This window comes from Alligator mississippiensis, chromosome 3 (assembly GCF_030867095.1).
Source record: "Alligator mississippiensis isolate rAllMis1 chromosome 3, rAllMis1, whole genome shotgun sequence".
NCBI classification, from domain to species: Eukaryota; Metazoa; Chordata; order Crocodylia; family Alligatoridae; genus Alligator; species Alligator mississippiensis.
The window spans coordinates 282,326,763-282,354,615 of NC_081826.1; the positions used below are offsets into that span (position 1 = coordinate 282,326,763).

The 27,853-nt window shown below is 39.2% G+C and overlaps 1 protein-coding gene across 1 annotated transcript; it reads left to right on the top strand.

Annotated features, from left to right (window-relative positions):
- Positions 1–1,818: 1,818 nt before the first annotated feature.
- On the top strand, positions 1,819–27,773 carry LMAN1 (lectin, mannose binding 1). Its single transcript, XM_006276042.4, has 13 exons — positions 1,819–2,081; positions 3,874–4,028; positions 4,112–4,219; positions 7,054–7,115; positions 7,921–8,020; positions 9,353–9,476; positions 10,841–10,899; positions 11,573–11,705; positions 12,769–12,965; positions 13,081–13,151; positions 20,081–20,234; positions 22,214–22,335; positions 24,674–27,773. Exons 1-13 carry the CDS (start codon positions 1,895–1,897, stop codon positions 24,708–24,710), a joined length of 1,509 nt encoding a protein of 502 aa, XP_006276104.3. The 5' UTR covers positions 1,819–1,894; the 3' UTR covers positions 24,711–27,773.
- The last annotated feature ends 80 nt before the right edge of the window (positions 27,774–27,853 follow it).

Sequence of the window (27,853 nt, forward strand, 5' to 3'; positions counted from 1 at the left end):
TCATAGGAAAAAAGGACCAGCAGGGGATGGGGGTGGGATACACTGGTGCATTTGCACCCTGCTTTGATGTCTGCTCCACCCAACGTTGAAAACTGCCCACAGGTGGCAGCAACATATCTGTTGAGCAGCAAGGAAGGGGTCGATTGACTTCATGGCTCATTATATTCCACCCAGTCCTTCTAAACTCTCCATTCCACCCGTGTTAACGACCCTCCCTCTTTTTATTGGTCTTTATGTTCCACTGAATAAGCTGACAAGGATCTTTGGGTAAATCTGGTATCTTTTATTAGACCAACTAAATAGTTGGAAACTTTTTTCTTAGCAAGCTTTTGGGTTTAAAAACCCCTTGTCAGTTTTTAAACCCGAAAGCCTCCTAAGAAAAATGTTTCCAACTATTTAGTTGGTCTAATAAAAGATATCAGATTTACTCAAAGACCCCTGTCTGCCTGTGTCCTTAGAGCAGCAAACAGGGCTAAAACCTACACCTCTGAATAAGCTGGTCTTTCTTCTGCAGCACTGCTGCCTGTTAACGCTCTTGGTCATGTCTCTCCTGTTTCACAACCCTGCAGCCTCTTTCTTTAACACTGGCTCACGGCATTAATTCAGGGAAGTACTGGAGGCAGTGTCAAGATGCTCAAGAAGGCTTGATTTTATGAAACTGAAAATTTATAATGACTCCAGGACCGATAAAACAGCCTATTTTTACTGTTTTATTTTCGTCTAGTTTATGGGGTGTTTTTAGATGTATAATATATGGCACAGCGAATTTATATTTGCTTTTGCTGCCATCGTAAATTGAAAACTATCCCTGCAGGCCACGGGCTTATTAGTAAAATTTCTAATCACTTTTTCATGTGATAAAAGTGTGCATTATGTTCAGGGATCCTGGTTTTCTCTGATTTAAAAAAAATCCGCAAGTTTCAGTTAAAAAAAAGTAACCTCAAATCTACATTTTTTTGTGATTTAATAAAGATAGATAGATAGATAGATACAGTAATGGTGTTTCATTTACATCAAGGAAAAATGTGGATATATCTCTATAGATATCTATCTATCTACCTATATATATCTCTATATTGGTGACTGAAGTTTCATTTAAATCACAGAAAAATGTGGATTTGAGGTTACTTTTTTAATTATTTAAATTTAATGACTTAATTTTTAAATTTAAATGAAACACCACTATCTATATATCTATCTAAGTATTAGTGATGTTCCATTTAAATCATGGAAAAAAGTGGATTTGAGGTAACTTTTTTTAATTACTGAAATTTTTTAGTTAATTAAAATGACTTAACTTAATTACTTGACTTAATTAAAATGACTTAATTTTAAAATTTAAATGAAACACCACTATCTGTCTATCCATCTATTAGTGGTGTTTCATTTAAATCATGGAAAAATGTGTATTTGGGGTTCCTTTTTTTAACTGAAAGTTGGGGATTTTTTTGAAAGCAAGAAAACCAGGATCCCTGATTCTGTTACATGTGATGACGACTCACTGGACACCCCCCCCCCCCCAACCCCTCTTTCCAAAACCCTGGCTCCCCCACCCCTGCCTGGCAGCTGCCCCGGTGACCCCAACCCCAGATCACTCAGCCCCGCCCCCTCTGACGACATAGGGAGGGGCGGGGCGATGCCGGTGGCTGAACTGCGCGGGGGCCAGGGAGGTGGGCGGGGCTTGTGTGCCGACCCGCCTGAAGCCACTGGCAGCAGGGGAGGGGGCGTAGCAGAGGTGGGCGGGACTCGCTTGGGCCCCGCCCCCTCCTTATCCGCGCGCGCGGGGCCATGCGGCGGGTGCGTTCCGTTGCCCTTTGCCCGCCCCCCCCTGCGCCGCGCTTAGCCAATCAGGGGGCGCCCTGTTGGCTGCGCCGGGCGGCCGCGGCGGAGCAAGATGGCGGGGGCCGGGCGGGCGCGGGCGTGGGGCAGCCTGTGGCGGCGGCTGCTGCTGGTGCTGCTGGTCTGGGCCGGCGGCACGGGCGCGGTGGGGCCGCACCGCCGCTTCGAGTACAAGTACAGCTTCAAGGGGCCGCACCTGGTGCAGGCGGACGGCGCCGTGCCCTTCTGGGCGCACACGGGCAGTGAGTAGGGGCCCGGCCGGGCAGGGGGGGAAGCCCGCGGGGCTTTGTTCAGTCCTGCCCGCCGCCCCCTAGCCGGACCGGGGCCGGGGCGGCTGCTCTGGCGTGTCCCCAAACCGCTCCCAGCCACCTGCGTTGGGGGGGGGTGTCCGTAAGGGGGCTGAGCACGGTGCAAACAACGGTGGTTATTATCCTTATCTCTGGGGAAAGGGAGCCTGATACTGCAAGTTCGCCAGGCGTCAGGGGACGGCCGGCAGCTCTGGGGCTCAGTAGGGCCGCTGCCGGCAGCTCGTCCCAGCCCAGTGATGATGTGTCACTCGGAGCAGAGCGAAACTTGTGGCCTGGGACCAGCCCTTGAAACGAGTCCCAGAGACAGGGTTTTTTAGAAATCGGGTTAGGCTCATGCCTTGGTTGCGAGAGGGCATGCATTTGCATTGTTTACGGCGTGCTGGTTAGGTAACCTCTCCGTGGTTTGCGGCAGGGTTATGATACGTCTTTATTATACTTCCAGATTGCTGCTTCGCCCATTGGTTGGCTCGGTTTAGAAAACGTGCGGATACGTGCTAGTGGCAGAGCATTGCTCTGTCTCAGGTGCTGCAAATCGCACAGGTGTAGGGCTGCAAGGGACCTCGAGAGGTCACCTAGAGTCCAGCCCCCCACCTGAGGCAGGATCAGCCCTGTCCAAACCACCCTATACAATCCGTAATGGAAATGCCTCCTAAAACTACCCTTAGCCCTGACACAGCACAGACCTAACACCCTAATCTGCCACAGGTAAAGCAGGGGAACCAGAGCAGCCAACGTCCTGCTTCTGTGAAATGTTGTCAGTACATGCTTAAGAGATCCTAGGCAGAAGGTTACCTCCCCTGCTACAGAGGAAGGCAAACCCCCATCATCTGTGCCAGTCTAAACCCCCCCATCATCTGTGCCAGGCCGACCGTGGGGTACAATTCCTGACCCCAGATACAGGGATTGGTCTAACCCAAGACCCTTTGGCCAGGAACCTCCAGCTTATGGTCCTAGCAGGAGCACTGGCGCACCCCAAAGAAGCTGTATATTGACTTTCTGTGAAGGAATTTAATGTAGTTTAATGGGAATATTTGGACATCTTACATATATCTGTGTACTTTTGCTAACTCTATAGACATGGTAAGATGCAGAGAGAGATGACTTTAAGCAGCTCTTTATTAGTGTAAGTTTTTAAATAAATTGGTTGCACATAACTTTTTATTTATTAAATAAATAGAGTATCTAAATGTGCGTTCCAGTAAATCTTCTCTTTAGAACTGTATAACCACCGCACTTAGTGGTCCTAACTGAGATTGGGTTCCCACTGAGTACTTCATGTAATAGCAAGACCAAGTCCAAAAAGTTTAGGGTTTATGTTACCGTGGGCAAGGAGTGCATAAAAGGAAGTAGTGCTTTAGTAGTGGGCACACAAGGTGGGGAAAATAAGTAATCTACCCAAGGTTACGTAGGAACATATGAAAGCAGAAAACTGAATGCTGATCTGCTGCCTTGGAGTCCAGTGCCCCAACCATGAGACCAACCTTCTTCTCATGTTCAGGAACTTTGAATAAGGCACCTGTAAAACATTCAGTAACTTTAGAAAATCCTTCAATGCTTTTAAAAATGGTGAAGTATAGCATATTAATTTTAATATTTAATACTATTTGAAATTGGTTGGCTCAGCAGTGAGAACCATCTACTACGAGGCTAAGGTTAAGTGTTTACAGGTAAAAATCAATTGCTGTGCTTGCTGTTATGTTTAATGCTGGTTTCTTTCCTTTTTCAGATGCCATACCTAGCGCGGATCAGATTCGAATAACTCCGTCACTGAAAAGCCAGAGAGGATCAGTGTGGACAAAAAACAAATCTGTATTTGAAAACTGGGAGGTTGAGGTGACATTTCGAGTGACAGGGAGAGGCCGCATTGGAGCAGATGGACTGGTATATGAATTTGATTTAATTTATACAACAAACTTATTTTCTAAATGTGAATCTTATGACTTGCATTTGATTCTTGTGCACAGGCAATCTGGTTTACTGAAGATCAAGGCCTGGAGGGTCCAGTTTTTGGGGCAGCTGATAACTGGAATGGTGTTGGCATTTTCTTTGACTCTTTTGACAATGATGGAAAGGTTAGTTGGAAACTTCCTCTTACAATAGGGTTGCAAAATGGTCTTACACTTGATGTCTGTTAGTCACACAAAAATATAATAGTTTTGTATTGCTTGTTTGGTTTTTTCCTATATATATTGGTTTAAAAATGACACCCCCCTTTTGTTTCTTAGCTATGTAAAGAAAAAAATGGTTCAAGTTTGAAGGTTGAACCTTGCTTTGCAATTAATCTTCACAGGAAGTAAATTTTTTATGAGGCAAAGGCTTTATTGGGACCCTCTTGCCTTTGGTTGCCTTGTTCTTTACCAGAATTAAATGAGGTGTGGTGTAGTTCAGTGGTTCTCAACCTTTTATGTACCAGGACCCATTCATAAACATCAGTGGCCAGTCCTGAGCCAGTTCCCCTCACTCTCGACCCATTTCCCCCACCACCACCACCCCTCCCCCAACTCGAGGCACCAGCCCACAGTGTGTGGGGCAGGCAGGGTGTGTGTGGGGCATGGGGAGCCCTAAGCAGCCCCTCGCAGGCTGGAACTCTGCCAGCCTACAAGGAAAAAGCCATGGTTTCCAAAGTTTTTTTTTTCTCTTTTAAAAGTGAATCCATTTTTAAAGTTTGTTCACAACCCTTTCATATCTTCTTGCAACTCACTTTTGGGTCGCGACCCACAGGTGAGAAACGCTGTTGTAGTTAATTTGAGACTATTGAATCTGCATCTTGAAGTCAGTGTGCATTTTGTCTTTGCTTGAGTTTTCTGTTTTGGAAATGGCTTGGAACCAGAATCAGTTGGGAGGAAACTTTAAAAAGTAATTAGACAGTTCCAGGCATATTTCCCTCCCTCCTTCCTGGGTGGAGGAACACGTAGTTAAGTGACTTCTTGAATAATAGCGAACTAGCATTGTAACTGTGTTTACTACTTTTACTGGCAGTCTTGTGGTAGTTATCAGAAATTAACAGGTGCATCCAAATGTGAGCTTCTGCATCTCATTTAACAACCCCCCCCCCCCCCCCCCCGACCCATAAGGGTTAATATTTGAAGATCATTAAGGATAAACATTTTAAGACAAGTTACTGAATGCAAGAATTGATATCCTACAACAGTACTAATTTGGCCTTGGTGTATGCCTTTGTATTTTAATTCCTGACTTTACTTAATAGTAAGCTATATATAACGTTCTAAAATCTATAAAACAAATATACTCTGAATCTACAGTATGACATAGATAATATTGCTTTAGGGAGCTACATTTTTTCAGTTACTTAAAGTAGATATTTTGGAATAGAGCCAGAATTCCATCTTCTATAAATATTCTAATAAGCATGCCATAGTTATCTTTTCCAGTAATTAGATTCTGCACAGTAGACGGACCAGACAAAAATCTTCAATTATTAAATATATGCATTAATCATATTCCCATGGACTCATTAATGCTTATGATTATACAGTGTACATGTGATTATACAGTGTACACCAGCCCTGGTGACAGATAGGTCCTAGCGTCTACCTTCCTGCTCTGACCTGGGGTGGGTCATTCAGGTCCGCAGCTGGAAGGCTGCCCTGACAAAGGAGAGGAAACTTTTACATCATTTAGACAGCCCTGGAGGCCAGCCTGAGCTCTGGCTGCATTGGGCAATGCCCTCTCTCAGAATCTCCATGTTACCGTTTCCTGCATCTACTCTGGGGTTTATGTGAAAGTCCTCTGAGAGGCAGCCTCCATCTGTTCTTTAGCTGCCGTGTCAGAGGTATTCTCCGCATGGTTAGATTTGAGATTCTGACCTTGGTTTACAAGAGACCAAAGCAGGGACAAGCCTTGTGCTTCCAATGTCATGAACTTGGTTTAAAAATGTCAGGGCTTTTCTAAAACTCTGTTTCTTTGCCCTCTGGATTTTGTGCCATTGATTATCTTTATATCCCTTTTTTCTTTTTCCCTTCACAGTCATGGCAACTAGATTTTTATTTTAAATGAAATTTAAGATTCTCAACTCCAAGAGCTAGAGTTTTGAGCAGAAACACCTGAAATATAATAATTTGCAACACTGCTAATGCTCAGGATCTTCACGAGCAAAATTTTTCTTTAATTTTGATTTTCCTTAGCTATTTTCAACACTATTTTAGATCCAATTACTGTTTGTCTAGGTCTTATTTGCAAACACTGCCTTTCACAGAAATCAGTTACCTAGTTAACGATTAACACAGAGTACTCAAAATTAGTAGTTGTTTAATCCCTTCTAAAACACAAATATCTGAATGTTATTGTTCACTAGCCTTTGGAAACGAGTCATTTGTACAAGCTCAGTCTGAATTACACGCGCGTTTTTTTTCAAAACCCAGGTTGAATAGTTCCTGTGTGAAATAGAAATGAGCAATTAAAATGTGCTTTTTAAAGAACTTTCACTGCAATAAAAAATGAATAAGAAAACTTCTGAGTGATTGTACATGGTTATTAGTCTTGCAGGATAACTACACTCCTGTTAAAAAGTAGAACTGTTAGTACATTTTCTTTGATCAGTATCGTGCCTTAGAATCATCATAACTTACACTAACTTATGTCATAAATTAACATGGAGGATCCTCAAATAACGTTTCAAGAAAAATATAAAAAAAATACTTTGGACTTAAGTTTCTGAATCCTTTCCTTTTTTTAAGGATTGTAGCGTAGAAAATATGCAGTTCTTTGAAATAATGTATACTTCAGAGAGAACAATGTTTTAAAGCCCATGAACTCCAAGTGCTAATTTTCTCAGCCCTTGGGGACTAACAGAGTAGCATTGTAAACTTCCCCTCCTAATATCTTGGCTTTTTCCAAACTTGTTATAAACTTTGTTTGTTCATACTGTTTGGTTTTTTTTCCCCAGAAAAACAATCCAGTAGTGGTCGTTGTAGGCAACAATGGAAAACTCCATTATGATCATCAGAAGTAAGTCTAGCCCTTAATTTATCTGAATGTGGTGTTGATAGATGAAATAAGGGTAGAAGCTTTTTTAAGAGGTTGAAGCCAGTTAAGAATACCGTTTCATAGTTGTACTTGCACGTACCAGTATATATGTATATTGTAACTATTGATTTGAATTTACCCTCTAGAAACCTGCATTATTTTTGTTTTCAGACTTTCTTGTTCCACTTGAGAAGCATTGTAGAGGCTTTCTTCTGCATTTGAATTAAAAAAACTTTCTGATTGATGGGTTCCCCACCCCTAGTGTGGGAAGGGGATGTAGAGCCACCGGGTCAAGAACTTCCTCTTACCCCTGACTGGAGAGCATGCCACTGAATACCTTTGCTGGGGCTTTTGTAGCTCTCTCATTGGGGGGTTCTACACGTCTGTCCCGCCTCATAGTGCTCCTTTTTTTTTTTCCCTTTTTAGTGCTTCAAATCGTTACAGCACTTGTAGAAACTGGTTGTCCCCTCTAAAATAAACTGGTGGTCTCATTCCTTGTGCTTGCATCACATTTGACATCCTTGTGGCTGTGTGATCAGGGCACAGAACTACAGCCTCACACATTTCAATCCCAATCCAAAGGCTTGCGTGTTAAAAAGGCAGCACGGAATAATTTGAATTACTTCTGACTGTGCAAAGCTTACTGCACTGTTGGTCCCAAAGCTTTGTGAAAAGCAAAATGCTTGCTTGCTTGCTTGGCACTTCTTACTGATACTTTAATGCCTTTTTGTTTTCTAGCTTGTAAATAAAAAACAGAATTTTGTGAATAGATTTTCTTTTTTCACAGTGATGGTTCCACACAGGCACTGGCATCTTGTCAGAGAGATTTTCGCAACAAGCCCTATCCTGTCCGAGCAAAGATTACATACTATCAAAAAACACTGACTGTAAGTATTGGACAGTATGAGGTGTCTTGTTCCACTTCTGGGGCTTTTACATTTTGATAGTTCCTTACAACTCTTCTTAAAAACAACAGTTGTGGGTCTGGCAGGAGAAATCTGAGCCAAGAGTAGTGTGGTGAGCCACTCCGCAAGCTCCGGTGATACATCTGTAGTATGCTTGTCTTTGCATTCCTAGGGTGCCTTGGATAAGTACTGCAGGTTATGTGATGCTTTTGTGGGCTAGAGTAGTGATTCTGAACATTTTTAGACTTGAGGCACCCCTCATTGGGCTTGGCACTGCTTTGTAACTTTTATGAATTGAGTGGTACCCAATGTTTATATATATCTATTAATAAGTGCTCACCCCCCTCATAAGGGGTGCCTCAAGTGTGTGCATGCACACTCACTCACTCACTCACTCACTCACTCACTCACTCACTCACTCACCTGTTTATCTCCCTCAGCAGCCTCTGGTGGCACTCCAGGGTGCCCTGGCACCCTGCTTGAGAATCACTGGGCTAGAGAAATTTCAAAATTATTTTGATTTGTTATGGAATATAGCTGCTTCAAATGGGGTGGAATGAGGGGAATACAAACATAATATTAGGGTGAAGCAGGGATGAAGTGAATATTCCTTTGGAATTAAGTTTTTAATTCTGTTTTTTTCTTTAATAAAGTAATCATAATATACTTTAAATGTATATGGTATTGTCCAGAGATAAAATGAATGTTAGAATCCAATGACCATTTGTGATGTGAGCATTCCCTGCCACCAACCCTGGCATGAGAGAGTTATTATCTGTTAGCCTGAGCAGTTCAGCTGGCTTTAAATACCGTTGAATGATTTTGTGGAGGAAGAGTCTCTACACTCAGACCCAAACCGTTATGTATATACTGAAGTCAACCTGTTGAGTGAGACCCTGAAGCAAATATATTATTACATTTATTTGTACAATGTGTTTTCTGCTACCTGGGCCCTAAGAGTAACTTCTTAAATTTGCATAGATGCTCTCTTGTCCTATCTAAACTAGGTTTAAGACTGACATTTCTTAATTTTCAAAGGGGAATCCTAAAGGAAAACAAAGTTTTCTATTACTGTTGATTAACTTTAAAATAAATAAACCACAACAACAAAAATCTGTACCTCTTGGACTTGTGATTTTAATGATGGATTTATCCCACACTGCATAGCAAAGAGCTTCAGGAGTGAAACACTTCATGATTTTATAGTTTTAGAGCTTTCTGTAAAGAAGCTAATCAGTACATTTTTACTTTATTTATAATGCTGTGTTTGGGGGAGGGAATTTCAGGTATAAACCCAGGTGTTTGTCTTTCTAGGTATTGATTAACAATGGCTTCACTCCAGATAAAGAAGACTATGAGTTTTGCGCGAAAGTGGAAGATATGATACTACCACCACAAGGACATTTTGGAATATCTGCAGCAACAGGGGGGCTTGCAGGTGATTTTATTTTTGTTCCATTTCCCCCGTTTTGATCCCACTCCTAGTTTTTAGGTTTGGACGCCATGTTGGTTTAACTGGCTTTCCTCACCCCAGATGTATAAGACTTTAGTAAATTACCACTTGGCAACTGACATTAGAATGAACGTAGCTATAAATGGCAGAATGTCCAGGGGACTGGCACAGAATGAGGGTGATTGGCCTAGGAATAAGATGGAAATGACCTATGTAATAGGAATTTAACATACGTAATACGAGCTGCTGGTGTTTCTCAAGTGTCTAGCAAAGGACTGTCTTACAGACTCAGTGGTCTTGGCTAGTCCTCTAAACCACCTTTTGGGCACTGTGCTTCTTGTTGAAGAAGAGGCTTGCCTTCCTTTGTGCACTGACGAAGGATACCTCCTGTGCCAGCTGCACTTGTTGTTCCATGTAAACTATGTTCCATGTCTCATCCTGCTTCTTGCTCTCTGCATCTGCATGAACATTGTAGGACTTTTAATCTCGTAGGCATTCACCACCTTTCACAAATACTAGGTTGACTGAGGAGGAAAAAGTCTTGAAGGGTATGTATTACTCTAATAATTAAGATAAACTTTTAAAAAACAGCATGGGACATTTGTATCCAGCTTATTGGAATAGACTTGTTGGCATTGGACTTAGGCATCTAAACATGATTTTGTTCCTCCCTGCTCAAATCCTTGGGAAAACTGTTAATATAAATCCAGGTTGGGTGCCTTTTTCACCTCACTTCCTTTTTTGTGATTCAGTCTGAAGGGTGATATGATGGTGTATTACAAAAGCAGATGGATTCATGGATTTTTCAGGGACTCGAGCAGAGTTGAATAGAAAGGCATGTGGGTGTCTGTGTCCACTTACACTCCAGATAGGTAGAATAGAATCTAGCCTCACATGTTTTCTTTAAATCATGGATTAACCATGATTTAAATCTAATTCAGATTGGCAGATTTACATTTCAAGTGAAATGAGGACTGCTAGAACATTTTAAGCCAATCTGTATTTCGGGGGTGGGGTGGGGAGGGGGGGTGTGGATAGATAGCCAAGAGAGAAAAGTTAAATGGAGCAGCTTAGAATGTAGATAACTCATTTTAAAGTACACTCCTTTAAAAGCAAACTTTTCACGTGTTTCCTGTCTCTGCCATACATTTATGTGGCCTACCGATCCAGCTGACCAGTTAGTGAAAAAGAGGAAGGCATCACAAATTCTGAAAGCCTAGAATTGTATTTTTAAAATTCCCCAATAAATCTGCATTTTCATTAGGGAACAACTTTTCCATGACTTGTAATAGTTACAGGATATGCAGGTTTATTTGTGTGTATTTTTGCTTTCTTTTTTTCTAATGCAGATGACCATGATGTTTTGTCTTTTCTGACTTTCCAGTTGACAGAGCCTGGGAAAGAAGCAGTAAGCATCTCTTTATAACAGAAACATATCTTACAGATAGGAATGTTGATTGTGTAGTTTGCAGTCTATTAAAATGTGGTGCAATCAGCAATTAAGCATCCCCTTTCATAACTTTTCAGTTTCAAAATGTTGGCATTTAGTTATACAGGCTGCTATCTTTGGAAAACGAGACTAAAATATGTTTCATTAGTAAAATCTCAAATAATAAAGTTTTAATGCTGCCCTCTTTGAAGGAGAGCTGGATTAAAAATAAAAATATCTTTATTGTAAACACAAAATTTAAACAAAAAAGGTATACTTCTCCCAATTTCCATGTTAGGAAAATGAAGGTGTGCCAGTTCCATTTTTCCTCTTTACCTTATTCTAATATAGTCCTGCAATATTTGTCAAGATTCCTTTTACACAGGGTTTTTTTTTTTTCTAACTACAGAAAATCCACAAGAAACAACATGGCAGGAGAAACAGTGCTAGTACAACTACTGATGAGTAGGTTCTTGTAATGTCAACTTCAGTGCAAGTGTTATACTTATGAGAGCCGAATGGTGCACTTTCCAGGATGTAACACTGCAACTGAAGCACATTTATTTGCTTTGAGATAAGTCTGGTTGGGAAGAGACTGTAAGCTTTAAGGGTTGCTAGTAATATCTGTATATCTTATAAACTTGTTTTATAGCCTGTCCCTGATGCAGAAATTCCTGAAACAGATAAAGAGAAATATCAAGAGGAGTTTGAGCATTTTCAACAAGAACTGGATAAAAAGAAAGAAGAATTTCAAAAGGAACATCCTGATGTACAAGGACAGCCAGGCAAGTTAAATGAACACAATGTGAATTTGCAGGGGAATAATACTTTGATAGAACTAAAGATGATGTTCATGGCCACAGCCAGAGTAGCTGGGCCCACAAAAGGCTGAGCTCCCTGGACTCCCCTTCACATCACTAGCCTTATCCAGGAGTTCACATCACTAGCCTTACCCAGGAATTCTTTGGCCTTCCCTGTGCTAAGAGATTGCTCTCTTTCTCTATCTCCAGTTCAGATTTGTTTTTTTAAGGCTCTCTAACATTTTTAGCTCCACCATCCTTTTCAAATGTAACTGAAGTGTTGATATTCACCATTATTTTGCAAATAAATGCTGGTACCCATTGCTTACTCTTCCTGAAAGCTACTTGAGACTTTTTCCCAACCTCATATTGCACTATGTGTTTGGGAAGGCTACCTTGTCAGAATGTACTAAGGTACCTCCTTATCACAAATTACTCCTTGAAATTAATCTCTTGTTTTTATGACTCTTCATTCCTGGTTGGTAGTAGACAACTGAACTACCAAGACTGCTGTGGCCATCAATTCATGCAAACACTGCTGTCCCTCTTGTTACTATGCTCATCTCTGTTCCTTTCTCCTTACTGGTTGACCTCTTGTATATTTTCTGAATCTAGACCTATAGTGTGAGCTCTCTGAAATTAGGAACTATTTATGTGTGGACTTTTTTTTTTTTTAATGGATCTGACACTAGGTTTTATGCAGAGGTATTGCTAGAGTAAACAGCGCAAATATTGAATATCCTTAGCCATTGGCAAATTGCGTGCTTATGGTGCAGAGCTAGAAATGTAAGTAAAATAAAAGATTTCATTGTATAGAATTGGGCTTGGAAGGGACCTTGAGTCATCGAGTCCAACCTTTGCACAGATACCATGCCAGATTGGACATCTTGGAAAACATAAGATGAAAGGTTTCACAATCACCCTCAGCAGTTTGTTCCATTATCCTACTTTTCTCATAGTTAAGAAGCTTTTCATAAAATGAGGAAATTATGCATCACTCTCTGAAAACAGGAGCTATAAATGTCACTTTTCCTTTTTGTTTTGTTAGCGGAAGATATCTATGAAAGTGTCAGTGATCGTGAACTGAGACAAATCTTTGAGGGGCAGAATCGAATTCATCTTGAAATTAAGCAACTTAACAGGCAGTTGGACATGATTCTTGATGAGCAGAGGAGGTATGTCTCTGCAGTGACGGAAGAGATTGCCAAAAGAGGAGGATCAGGTGTTCCAGGCCAACAAGGACAGGTGAATTTTAAACTGTACCACCAGTCATCAGCGATCATAACTTTAAAGATGTGACTCTTTCCCACCCCTCCCCTTTTTTTTCCCTGTGTGCTCAGCTCTATTATGTTCGTTTCAGGTTTCCCAACAAGAGGTTGACACTATTGTGAAAACTCAAGAGGAGGTCCTCAGACAAGTGAATGAAATGAAGTAAGCAGACATGTTCAGCAAGGCAGTAGATTGTGATTGGATCTTGCCTTGCTTTGTTTTTACCCAAGCCTGTAACTCCACTTATTAGTTCAGTGTAATTCTTTCCAATTTGCCCCCGTGCAAGTTATGTCAAGATCAAGTCCTAAGAATTTGTATGTGGAGGGAACTTCTTCAGTTCCAAACTCAAGTTGGATAAACCTATTTTAAATGCCTTTTGCATCAGTAAATGAATGATTTAAGACTTCAGATACCAGTAGCAAATTGAAGGGACATCACCAGCAGGCAGTCCTCTCTTTTTTTTTTCCTCATTTTTTTTAAGAGCATTTCAGGTAAATGTGTTTTCCTCAAGACGCTGTATTGGTTTTTATGGGCAGGGTAGAAGGGGGTGGAATTTGCACTAATATATGGATATCACATGCACATAATTTTTATATATTTTTATACAAATTTTTTTCTTCCCACTGCTAGTGTGAAAAGACCATGCAGGCAGGAGAACTGATTATGAAGGTAAAACAGGGAAAATTACTTGAGGCATTCTCTAGAACAGGGGTTGCCAACATGTAGCATGCATACTAGGAGTGGCATGGGCGGCCCCATGCGTGGTAGTCAGGAGACCAAGCAGGGGGCAGGCAGCACAGCAGCAGATAGGGCTGAAAGCAGAGCAGTGGATTGGGCAGAGGAAGGGAATCAGAGTGGTAGGGGTGTCGTTTGTAGCATGCCAGCCAGCTAAAAGGGTTAGTCCTTGCTGCTGTAGAAAACCCTATTGTGGCATCTAATTGCTGTTTACTCTAACTTTCCTGGCCAAAGCAAGTTCCTTATGTCCCCTGGAGTTCTCTACTTTTCTTGATTACAGAGGCTATTTTTTTATTTTCATAATAATTAAAAGGAACACAGTAAACAGACTGAAAAATAACTTTTTTCCTAATCTTTTGGTTTCAGTAACTTTGTTACATGTGACAGTGGATTAGAATGAAGATACTGATGGTCTTTTATTCACTCAGTTTATATTCTTTAGAAAAGCAGACAACTTATTTTGCTTATTTCTTATATTCTTTTTTTTGGCTTTTGTCATTGGTATGAACAATATTTTTCTGTCTTTGTGACACAAATCTCCCACTTTCAGTTTGTACTGCTGATTTTTCTTTCTTATACTGATAAGATTTTTCTTTCTTATAATATGAACAAATGTAATGCAAGTGAATTCTGATTTCTGAGCGAAAAGTTTTTCTGTATGCCAGGTAAAGATTTTTCATGCCTGGAACAAGTGTGTGAAACGTCATTATTTTTTAATATAGGTGTTTGCATACATCAGGGTACTTTAAGGAATTGAACTTTCCAGGACATTTTCTTAACCTTTTCTAGAGTTCAGAAAATATTAATTATATAATTTTAATTACACACACACACACACACACACACACACACACACACAATCGTGCATGCACACATTTGCGCACACACACACACACACACATTTTATGAAATATATATTACTTTTTTTTTTCTCGAAACTGAAACAATAGTGATATAGATAGCCAGATAGGTATATCACAGCTCTCTTGCACACTTTTTTTTTTTTTTAAACTTGAATTTGGGACAGTAACACTTTTTGATATCCTTAATAAGTTGGGGCCTGGCTTTTTAAATTTCATGCTGTGTTTAGTATTTTGCTCTGTTATTGTTTCTGCATTTAGAAGTTCAGCTATGGGTGTCATTGCTAGATTTAGTATCTTTTCTTACCATACTACTCCTTTTAATGAAGTAGCTGTACCTGAAACAATTACATGTTTGTTAAAGTTAAGGAAAAGAACCTGTTAAGCAGAGGGGTAAAGCTTTACCACCACAGTGAATAGTTGATCGGAGATTGATCCTTATCACTATAATTTATGGCCTCTCTATATTGATCTGTAGTTATAATTTTAGATTGTCCAACAGATACCATTTTACCTGTAGCTGTGTTAATAATCCAGTTGCCCAAAAATACCCAAATTCCTGAAGTCTTGAATTTTTGTTCATTAAGCATACATATTAAAAAATGAGTACCTTAGAAAGTCCCCGTTCTACCATGACTGAAGACACAGTTTACTGCTGACCTTTAGTGGAACTGGGAATTCAAGGGTCAGACTTGAAAAAAATCCTCAGCTCATGTAGTTTGGTCTGGATTTAAAAAAAAATAAAATAAATAATAATAGTGGTAGTGAACACTTCTGGAAAATCTAGGAAATCTCTTGGGGAAAAATGGCTTATTTTGTGTGCTGAAGACAGTAGCTTAAATAACCTAGAACTTGTTAGTCCGTAATGGCCTAGAACAAAGACTTTCTACTATGTAGCATTTATATATGAAAAGGAAAAGGAATTTACTGCAGTAATTTGGCATTGTATGTGCTTTCAGTATATGCAATGCTGTACACATTAAAGGTGGAAGTGTTAACTGTAACTTCAGAGTTTCTGAGTTCTTCATGTGACATTGTTTTGTGTTTAATGTGACTCTTAAAAGTTGCCATGTTTTTTCTGAAAGAAATTTAATAGTAATCTTGCATTTAGGAAACATGCTTCCATTTCATAACTGCGTTTCAAAATAGCTGCATTGTGCATTTTGGTACCTGTGCGGTCTCTACATGCACTGTATGTGCTCTGCATTTATTTAGAAATTATTTTTGTTGTTTTAGGGTGAATGGCCTAATTCTTCAGTTTTGTGAAAAATGGGTTTATTGGTTGATTAAACCCAAGTGCCTTGTATACCATACATGGATAATGATAAACGGCATTTTGATTGATTGATTGATTGATGATGGACCTTTTTGCCATCTTTCAACTGAGTTCAGCTGTATGCTGATCTCTGTACCTAAGTATAGTGCAGTTAGAACAAAATCCTGTTTAAATATGTTGTGTGGAAAATACCTAGAGTTTAGTTTTGGTTTTTTGTTCCTTCAGTGAAGCTTTCCTGTCGGGCCAAAATCAGCCTGCCAAAATCACAAAAGATGGTTTGACGTATTAGTTTTGTTGATATCTTGGTTAATAGTTGTAATTTTTTTAAAATGCACATATTGCACATTTTTTAAAATACATCTATTCTGATTTGTGTTTTTTCTGAATATAAATTACTGATTTTTATTAGAGGCAAGGAATTTTTCAGGGGTATCTTTTTTTTATACTTGACCTATTGTATAGTTGGGAGGGATATAGGCAGGTTTTCATATACCAGGTACCCTTCCTTAGGTCTCTGCGGAAAAAGCTAGGCACAGATTGAGCTAAATAGCAGACAGAACAAAGGCTTGTACGCAACTCCACGTGTAAATAAAAACAGGATGCAAGAGAGATCAGGTAGTTAACAGACGAGACATGCAATGGAAAGGATCTGAAGCAGACTGTTGCCTACAAAAGCTTATGCCTTTCTGAATGAGTTAGTCTTTAAGGTGCCACTGTGCTTTCTGCCTGATCAGTGGAAGAGCAAGCCCATTCAAGTGTCACCTCATCTGTGCATGCAGAGAGATTAGTGGGGAAATTTTGTGATATTTAGTTTTACTAATATTTAAAGCTGCAAGATAAAATTTTAAAAAGAGTTTCCCCAATGACATGTCTTTTTGTACTACGTTCAAAGTATGAGAAAATGAATTAAAAAGCTTTATAAACTTACCTCATTTTGGTTAGGAAGTCTTTAAATTACTTTTATGTTTCTGATCATTCAAACAGTCTTTATCTTCTGAAACAAAATGTGCAAATAATGTTTACACTTCCATGTTTGAACAGTCATATTTTGCCAGTATTGGTTCAAGGACAACCTATCATTATCCATCTAAATAGGTCAGGTTGTTTTTTTTTTTTGTAAAATAAAGATTAGAGTACTTCCCTTTTTTTTGTCCTTGTTCTTCTAGGAGAGCTTTTATTTTAATATTCTTGACAAATCTTTATACCAGGGAAGCAAATTAGATTTTCTTGTTAACATCAGCAGACTGGGCCTTCTAGTTGCTACTTATTAGGTATGCATTTGCGTAACATCATCTTAATATTTTTTGCTAAGATTAAAGAAACGGTTTTTTATAGATAAAAATGAACAACAGTGTTTTTATTGGTCATCCCCTGAGGAACAGGACTTATTGTCAAAGTAATTTTCATGGCAAGATTTGCAGATTTCTTAGTCATCTGATTACAGAAGAATCTTTGCCTGTGTAGACAATAGAACATGGGCTGCTTGTTTCTTTGAAGGGACAAAATAATTTAAATTTGACAGAGGCCATATTTATATAGGGAAGTTATTTGATCTATTTGTTATTAAAAGCAATCTATGAATTTTTATTGTCGGGATTTGTGCCTATTATGGGTAGGTTTAGGAAAGGTGTTCAAAGTCTCTAAATTGAACAATTGACTTCTAGAATAAAAACATATGATAGGGTTAGATGAATAATAATCTGCATTTGAGTAGATATCACTACCATAGTTAGATATAGTTTTCATGGTTTAGATGACAGAAAATCATTTCCCAAATATAGGGATGCTCTTATGGTAAAATGGCTCTTGGTAAAATAATTGAAAATATTAGGATATTTTTACCATGTTTGAATATTTCTCTGGGGGAAGAAATAACTAGTAATTGGTTGAATTTGCCACGTGGACATTTTGAATGTGACTTTTAAGATTATAACGTTCTGAGACCAAAAATATAAAATAAGAGTGGGGTGGACACCTGCTGTGACTATTAGCAAAAAATTAAAGCATTTACTTTTTTAAGCCATTTTTTGTGGTAGGCTATAAATCACAATAAAATGGGAACTTATTTTGGTAAATATTGGGAATTATGCAATAACTTGTGACTGGCTATGTTTGGCTTTTTGTGAAGTAAATATTCTGGAACTGGGCTGAGATTTAACCAGAAAGACTAGAAGAACCCGTAACTGGGGTGCTTAAAACTTCATCCTCTGTTGTTCATTGGCTTTATTTATTTATTCATTTATTACTTTTTTTTTTTTTTTTTAATGGAGTAGTGTCAGGATGGGGGGGGGGAGGGGGTTGCTGTCAGAAATCTGTTCTGGGAAGGAGAATTCCTGGATTATAGTAATGTCCTAGTATGGGGGTTGTCAACTGGGAGTACGCATACCTCCGGTGGTACTTGGGAATGTCTCGGGGTACGTGGCAGTGGCATGGAGAGGCAGGGGTACTTGGGGAGCGTGCTGCCATCGCTGCTGCGCTGCCTGCTGCTGCCGCTGTCTGCCACCATGTGCCATTGCCACACTTCGTGTCCAGGTGGCCATCAACACCCTTTCTCCCCCCCTCCCCCCCAAACCACCTTACCCTGCTCATCAACCAACTGCAGGGGCCCCCTGTACTTGTCCAGGAGGGCTGTGTGCCAGAAGGGGTACAGTCCTTTTAAAAAAAGGTTGAAAACCCCTGTCCCAGTATATCACTGAGGTGCATGGCAGCTTGTGAAATGGTTGTGATCAAGTTAACAGGAAGCCTCCTCAAGTAGTAATCTAAATAAACTTTAATCACAATAGGGCGAACACCTTTAATAACCTGTAGTTTGACAGTACATCTTCTAGACCAGCCAAAGAAAGCCATTCCCAGAATCTGCAGATTCTGCATTCCTGCTATAGTACCTTTAAATACATATGCTGTTAGCTCCTTATATACCCATTTGAATTCTGATTCTCCCTGCACAGAGTGTCTTTTTATTACTGGAATTCTGCATCTTGAAGTTTCTAGTCATGTGACTAGAAACTGATGTAAAGTTTAGAGAGGGGTTAATAATCTTCATAAATTTAATTTGTAAGTCTTGGTTAAAGGAAAGTTTAAGCATTAAGATTGTAAAGTAGCTAATACTGCTGGCAGAATATGAGCTTTGTTTTCAATCTTGTAGCTTTCACAGTGAATGTGATCTTATTTTGAACTCCTAAACAATTTATAAAAATTGTTTATATGACTATTTTTGATGCAGTATATGCGCTGTTAACTACAGTACCACCATGAGTTACTTCAAACTCACATGATATTGGTTTAGAAGTTGATTTACTGAGCATTGGATAAAGGGTTAGGACTTACCTTCAAGGAGCTGTGGGTAAACCCTCTTGTCTGAACAAAACAAAGTTACAAGTAAATTAAAAAGAAATTCAAGACACAAATTTTGATTGTTTATTCTGTTAATAATGAAGAGATTAATGTTCACATGATAAAATATCTTAGCTGAAGACTTTAATCCTCTTTGCAACTGAAAAGAGATGTCAGAGTAAAGAAAAATTATATAATAACATATTGATTAAGTAGTGCACAATCTTGCCTTCATTGATTTAGTTTAGTTTAGCTCTCAATACTAGTTATGCAGTTTCAGCTTTTCTATGGATTTAATTTGATTTGTTGTAACAACAGAATGAATTCATGTGAAGGCAATGTTAAGTATAACAGCAGTGCATATGGGAAATGAGATTCTCATGTAAAAGGTAATCATGGAACTTGGATGGTCTTAAATCTTTCCTTATCCCTAAAGCCTCCTCTTTATTTCTTACATGACTCTATTATATTTTTTGGAGCAGTCTTATGGAAAGATTACATTATATGATATTTTTATCCTAAAGCCTTGAATAGAAATAGCGATTCAAAACACTTCATTAAGGAATAAGCCATAGCAGATGCCTTGAAATAGAATATCACTACATTTTGCTATCAGTATAGATTTGGGACAAGTTGCATCCTACAAAACTGGGATTCTTGTGCAGAAGGGAATCTTATAAATGGATACTTTGAAAAGGTAAGTGTTCTGTCATAAGTATTCATGAAAGGTGAAAGGAAGAAAATAGGAGAAAGAAAAGAAAATTTTTCCTTAGCAAGAAAATAGGAGATTGAGACTAGTTTGAATGAACTAAAAATTCTTTGTGATGCACATGCTGTGGCTATAAGAAACTGTTCTTTGCTGAAGGGGATGTTCTGTTTTCTTTTAGGAGTTCCATGGGAGATACTCTTCGGTTAGTCAGTGGCATTCAGCACCCAGGGGCTGCAGCAGGAGCCTATGAAACAACCCAGCACTTCAATGATATCAAAGAACATCTTCATGTAGTAAAGAGGGACATTGAGCATTTAGTACAGCGAAATATGGTAACTCTTATACTGCTAGTACATAGCCTGGTTTCAATAATGTAGCATATGGCTATATGTGAGATGCTGGGGCAGGCTATCATGCAATTCACTGGACAATTAATCCTTCATTAAGCAGTTTCCTAAAGACCTCTCATTCAGTTAAATCAAGATGGAACAGTATTTGGAATAATTAAGTGCTTTGAAAAATTGGGTACAAAGGGCATGACTCTTTCTTTTTTTAAAACTGATTTGAAATCCCATGTAGTGCGACATGTAAATCTGGTACTTGCTCATGTAAATAGACAACTAAATGTATTACTTTCCACTTGAGTGTACATGGTTCTTGGTGTGGAATTATATGTAAGCACTAGGTATGTGTGAAGTGGGCAGTTTTCGATTCAGATTCAGCCCAGTTTGGGGACAGTGATTCGATTCCCTCATTTGGATCACTGTTTCAATTTGATTTGGCCAAATCTGAATATTCAATTCTGATTTGGAGAATCAGCAATTTAGCCATAGACACAGCTTTATATGTTGTTTTTTTTCGATGTGCCTCGAGGTAACAGGCATGGTTCGTGAATGCAGAGATGCTGAGGCAGATGGAGTGTCCCATGGGAGCATGGGAGGGTCTACCACCAAGCACACTGAGGACCCCTCCCTTCCTTCGCAACCCTCCAGCTCATTAATCGGCTATGGGGGGACCCTGGGTGCCCCCCCAAATCCAGGAGGCATCAGTCACTGAGCTGAGGGGGTGGGGGGTCCCCCCATGTGCTCCATGGTGGACTGGAAGTACTTCTGGTCCACTTCCGGGTCCACCGCCAAGCGCGCGGGGGACACCCTCCTCTGTGCTCCGATGGCACGCTCCATCCGCCCCACCATCTCAATGTTCATGAGCTGCACCTGGTACCTTGAGGAGGTATGTAGAAAAACATATATAAAGCTGTGTCTATGGCCGAATCATTGAATCTCTCCAAATCAATTGGGAGGGTTCCAATTTGATTCAGAGAGATTAAAGGGTCTCCTGATTCGATTCGGAGATTTGGCCACCGAATCAGGCCAAATTTCCAAATCGAATCGGTGACCGAAGCTTCACATAGCTCTAGTAAGCACTGTAGAATCTGACCAAAATGTTAATAAGATTTGTGAGTCTGTAGGTAGTAAATCTTTAGATAGCAGTAGGATTTTTTTTTTTCAAATTCTCTAAAGAATGACCTACAGTAATTGTCTGTAGTTGGTCTGTTTAAAAAAAATCCCCTATTAAGAAGTCCTAGATTCACAGATGCTGATCTTGATCTGTCCACACACACGAACACACACACACGAAACTTTTATTTATGTTTTTTGGCCTTCCAACCTCCCCACACTGAAACATGAGGTCAGTATTTTAGTTCAGCTAAGCCTGATTGTTAAGAACTACTACTTTTTTTTTTGCGGACAAGTTTATAAATTGACTACACCGTGTATGCAGTCATTCTCTCTGCAGCAGTCGCACTGCCCCTCTTCCTGGTGGGGTATGTGCCAACAGTAGTCTTGCGTGTGTATAAATTGCACATTTTACCACTCCTGACTGTATTTTCCTATGGTAATCGGAAGAATTATCACTTGGATAGTCACCAGTCTCATTACCATTTTGGTCAGGCTCTACAAGGCTTATAAGTCTAGCCTTATTAGTTCAAGACACCTTCATAACAGTTTGAACTCAAATGGCTTTTGATACGCGCAGAAACCATTCTGTTCTTAAGCACTTTACCAAACACTTATCTCTTCACTCCAAGCAACATCAATCTGTTTAGCTAAAATACATCAAGTTAAAAATATAGTAAAACAGTTCTATCATGATTTGCCATTTCAGTGACTTGCCTTCTCTTCCTTATTCTTTCTGTTATCATAGATTTACAATTCTGCAATGTCATGGGTATTTTCAGAGTATTAGTCTTAGAAAAGCAAAGGTGCTAATTGAATCATCACAATCTTAACAAATATATTTTGCTTTCTAGCCTTCAAACGAGAAACCTAAGTGTCCAGAATTGCCACCATTTCCATCATGTTTATCTACAATGCACTTCTTTATATTCGTAGCAGTACAAACAGTGTTGTTTGTTGGTTATATCATGTATAGGTAAGTAAAAAGTTTTTATAAAGTTGGGTAAATGTCTTTTAAGGCCTCTGGCAGATGTTCAGTTTCAGGTGCCATGAGATCTAAGCCATGATCCCAATCATACTTTCTTCCATGTCAAACACGTGGCAGGAGGTATGATTTTTGGGATAAGACATTAGATCCCTATCACACCTTCTTTATCACTATAAGAGCTCTCCCTCTACCAGCAAGTTGAAACCCAGGTGCAGACAATCAGCTGATTGTCAGTTGGGGCCAGGGACTGAAGCAGGATCTTAAACTGGCTCCAGTCAGGTCCCTGTCCCTTGCTGACGATCAGCTGATTATTAAGCCCCAGCTAAGGTTTTTACAGGTCTTAGCACACAGGGACTCTGGGATTGGGCTGCTACAGCTGGGAATCCAAACCCAGGGTCCAGGGCAGAGTTAAAATCCTGTGTGCCATCCAACTGGGCAGCACATGGGGTTTTAATGTTCCTGGCACATGGGGACCCTAGGATCAGGCTGCTGGAACAGCTTTGTCCCAGACCCTGGTGCTGCCCCATGCTGGATCCTGACACTCGGGTTTAATTAACCTGTTCATCGCATCTTAAGTGTAATGTGTGTCAGGGGCCTAACTGTTCTTACAGTTGGAATCTCTATGGCCTCCTCTACACATGCAGGTAAAGGGCTGATAGCATCTAATGTGTGATCCACACAATTATGCTTTCTGCTGTGCTGCATGTGCATGGCAGGAGGTGCGATTGTGGGATCATGCATCAGATCCCATAGCACCTTATTGCCAGTGCAAGGGGAGCCCAATTCCAGGATCCCTTGCACCAGCAAGAAGCAAGCTCCCATGGATGGGATCTTCCTCAGTTGAGGTGCTCTGAGTTGTGGGGGCAGTCCATGCCCCGCCCCCCAGAGCCGTGGGATAACAGTAGCAGTCATCTCCCAGGGGTGCATGAAACTCTCAGACGCTGGGGGATTGCAGCTGCTATGATCCCTAGAGTCTGGGAGCACATGAAACCCACACTGAGCATGGTGTACCCCTGCAGCTGGGAGCTGTATCAGCTGACGGGGCTCCCAGCTGCAGAGGAGATCCTGCTGCACTTGCAAATTAAAGCTCGCTAGCAACCAGCCATAAAATTAATACACATCTTTGAAGTATGACTATAGCAGGTTGGAGCTTTTAATCACGTGATAAGTACTTTGCATGTGTTGGTGGTCTTGAAGATAATTCTGCAGTTAACCAGTTAATTGTACAGTACCTATAACATGTCGAGGGGGCCTAACTAAAGTGGAATGGTAATTAATTGTGTTTTAAAACAATTTTTCTTTACGATAATCTGAGATGTAAAAAAAAAAATTACTGCGTGTAGATGTGCACTCTTATTTAAGCAGGCTAACAAATTAAACTTGCTTAGTCTGCTTTCCTATTGCACTGTGCTCACCAATACTTACCATGTTGTTGAATTCAAATACTGCAGGTGGAATGCCTCTTTAAAATTTGTCTTTTAACTGAAGCATTTTTGCCAATATTTAGAACTTCTTAATTTGGTCTTAGAATCTTGTGTGTGGCAGATGGGCCTGAGTGGGTTTAAAAAAGTGGGGGGAGGGGGCTGAAATTTCTGACTTTATGAATAACTAATCCCATGGGGGTACACTTCCAATGCTGTAAAGAAAGCTTCATTGGAGGAAATCTTATTTGAAGATATAAGGATCTGTACCCTACCCCCAACTGTGAGGAGAACAGAAAAAAGAGCTGCAGAAAAAGGTGAAGAGTACTGTGCCATGTATGTGTGTGTATTTGCATACTTTCATGGGATGATGAGTCACATCAATCTGGTAGTTAACACCACTGCTAAGAGCATTAACGTTTGTTCTGTATCTGCACCCTCTCAAAGGGAAGAGGTCTTTTTCATAAGGATGGCTTTTGGGAAGATGACTTCCCAGTTGTACATGGAGATTAGGAAGAACTGAGAAGTGGCAGACCTCTTTTTTCCACCCTCTTAACTGTTAGCCTTTCCATTCTCTGTTCATCTTCAGCATCCCTGTCTGTTGATATATCTATATGGTTGATGAAGAGAAAAAGCAAATACCATTGTAAAAAAGTTCTTTATAAAACTCCTGGTGCCATTGTATATGGATAGTTGATCTGTTTCTGTGGTATCCAAATTAGAGTATGTTTATACTTTCAAGTTTGTGAATCTCTGAAATGGTATTTATTAGGTTTCCTAGGTATAAAAACAGCTGCTTTTTCAGTGATCTGTACTGGAAAGAGAGAGATTGCTAATTTGATTAGCTTTCTAAAGTAACTATGTATTTAAGTTAATGTATTCTTCCCTGTTTTTGTTTTTTTTAGGACCCAGCAAGAAGCAGCAGCTAAAAAGTTCTTTTGATGACTTGTTCATTTTGTGTGTACAATCCTGCTGTATGTATGCACAGAACATCACCCAAGTCTGTAAATGAGGGAAATTTTAGTGTTTAAAAATACTTCATTATTGTAAATTATTGAATTTTTGTTATACAAAGTGAATTCAAGTTAAGCTGTTAATACAATGGTTTAAAAACAGACCTGAAAGCTGTGGGGCAAGTAAAAGGAAAACTTGTGGGCCCATCCTACTTTTTCTTTTTAATTAAGTTTCTAATAGATACTGCATGATACTCCTATTGTTTTGCCAACAATTTCTCAAGATAAAGAATTGGGGTACTTGGGTTCGGTTGCTGTTGATGAGCATTGGACACACAAGGATTCACAAAAAAAAATACCACTAAATCTCCACATATCAGATTCATCTTTTTGGGGTTTTTTAAATGAACTACCGCTTTCCTCAATATTCCATTTTGGTATGTCGGGGGGAGAAGCATGAAAAAGTGTTTCATTTTTTCTATTTGGATTTGTCACTTTGGCTATGATTCAGTGACTTGTTTCTGCAATAATAAGTTTCTGCAAACAATTTTTATAATATGTGTATGATGAAAGATAAAGGTATTTTAATAACAGCCCGACTAGCATCTTCTTGAGTATAAAACAAAAGCTCTCTGTATGGAGGAAGCCAACAAAGGCTTGTCATTTTGGTTTTAGGAATGGTTTGTGGGTGGTAGGAGGTTTCTTTCTAGGGCTTTTTTGTTTGTTTTCCAGACTTCTTTTGTTCTTGTTTTGAGGCTGTTGGGGAAGACGGGATTTTCCAGTTGCCTGGTAGTATTTGTGAAGCATGTTTTGTGGGATCAGTATGTTTCTAAGCCCAAGTCTTTCTATGGTTTTGTTTAGTGTGTCATAGAATCTCCTTTCAACAAAGATTATATTGCTTGTGCCTCAAAAATCCAGTTGACATAATGGCATATTTAGGTGGGGAATGCTCCTTTATTTTTTTGATAAGGCTGTTGTCTTTCATGAATCAACAGAAATATCATAGCAGATACTTTAGTCAATATTCTACACAGGTATTCAAAACTAGGAGTATTATGTATGTGTTTTAAGTATTTTTTTCAGAAGCTGTTATTTCAGATGTGTTCTGTTGTTAATTCAGCAGTTCTTACTCATGCAAGCATTGTGAGAGTTCACTGTTTAAGTGTTCGGTCTTATGCATTTGAACACTCTTCAATATTGTTATCATGTGAGCTTTTGCTCCAGGATGGAAATGGAGCAAATATTCAAAATTAGGAATAAAAACAGATTCAGTCTGCCTTGTTTACATATCCATAGCAATCTGTCCTTGAGTAGCTCTCTGTAGAGTTCAGATATAATTCTTAAATTGTAAGTCACATGATGAAAACTGAATGTTTAATGTTTTTAATTACACAATCAGTTTATCTCTTTATATCTGAAAAAAATTGTGTACATTTTAAATTCTGTACAACTTTTAACTCAGTTGAAAGAGACAACATATGCTGCCAAGTTCAGTGTTACAACAAAATTGTTAATATTGTGCCTGATAATTTGGAGGGACAATAAATCTATGCAATATACTTTTTTTTCTTAAACTGTATAGTAATATAGAAATCTGCTATACCAACAAAATGTGATTCCCTCCATACATATTTATATGGCTATGATGTGACAAACTTTTTGTAAATGGTATAGCTTAATACATTTATTGCTAAATTATAAGAAGGCTATGTTTGCTACAGCTGTAAGCTGTGCTGCAATAAGCTGCACTAAGCAAAAAGTACTGGCTCAAACTAATCTTGCTGGATAAAAAGGTACAAGTCCAACGATGGAACCCTTTCACTGAGTCGGAATTACACAGCACGGTTATTAAACTGCTCACATCTCTCACCAGCAAGCATCTACAGGTGCCTTGGGCTAGACTATTACAATATTGACCCTTTTTTCATTGATCTAAGTTATTGTAAAAGAAATGGTTCAAAAGGTGACTAAAATGCACAGCATTGCTTCTTTCACCCTAAGCTTTAAGCTTCTCACCACCAGTGCTAAATACAACAAAACTCCCACTCTAATGGTAGACTTTGTAGCACTCTTACGCAGAAGGAATAGATAGACCTCATATGCACTTCTTTTCAGGATATATTTGGCTTGGTGATAAATAGCTCTTTAAGACTTCCTCTAATTAATGTGCTTATTCCTTGACACTGTGAATCTCTCCAGCTATGACTTATTGTTCAGTTTGAAAACGAAAATGTTGAAGGTAACCAGCGGTATTGTATCTTGTGTTGAACAAGCTGCAACCTAAAATTATGTTTACAGTGTACCGTTCAAATAAAGTGTTTGCTGGTTGGATGGAGCTGATGTAGACCAGTGATTAACTTGCCCTTGATTTTAGTGGGCTCAGAAGAACGGTGAAAACATAACTTCCAGGACAAGATATTCTTGTTTTGATGAAAGACAACATATTATCCCTGCCATTTGCTGGATGGTAGGAAAACTAAAAACCATGTTCATGAAAACTTGGCCTTGCTGTTCTTGTTCTTACCATAATTTTAATTTTTCAGTCAGAATATTTTTATCAGCTAAAACAGTATTGCCTTCCTGCTGCTACTTATGTTAACTGTAAGTTCAAACACATATTGGTTTTTCAAACAAACAATTGAGGTTTATTGGGAGAAAGAAACTTGAACCAGGTTAACACTATGAGGGGTAAAATAGTCTAGTCTGAATTTTAACAGAGAGCTCTGGATGATAGGTAGCAAATTTAATATTAAAATTTGGCCATATGAAAATTCCAGCATGTGGTATGATGTTCAGTAAATAAATGGTTATATCTGAGTCCTTTAAACAAAATGAATAGTTGTTGTGTACAAACTTCTTCAATTTATTGTTCCCTGTTGAGAGAATTGAAGTTGTTCACATCTCAATTACTGTAACACCAAAAAGGCTGTCCATCAATTGTTCTAAAATTTTAAATGGTTGAAACTTTCCTTATGTTTGTTTCTAATGTAATTTGATAGCTGGAATTCAAGATGATAACCTTATTTGAATAAAGATACATATTTTTAGTAAACTCTCTTCCTTGAAATTGCTACAGTAGAAAATATTCAGTTCAGTTTTATCTGTTGCCTCACCGAGCTACTAGAGCAGGCA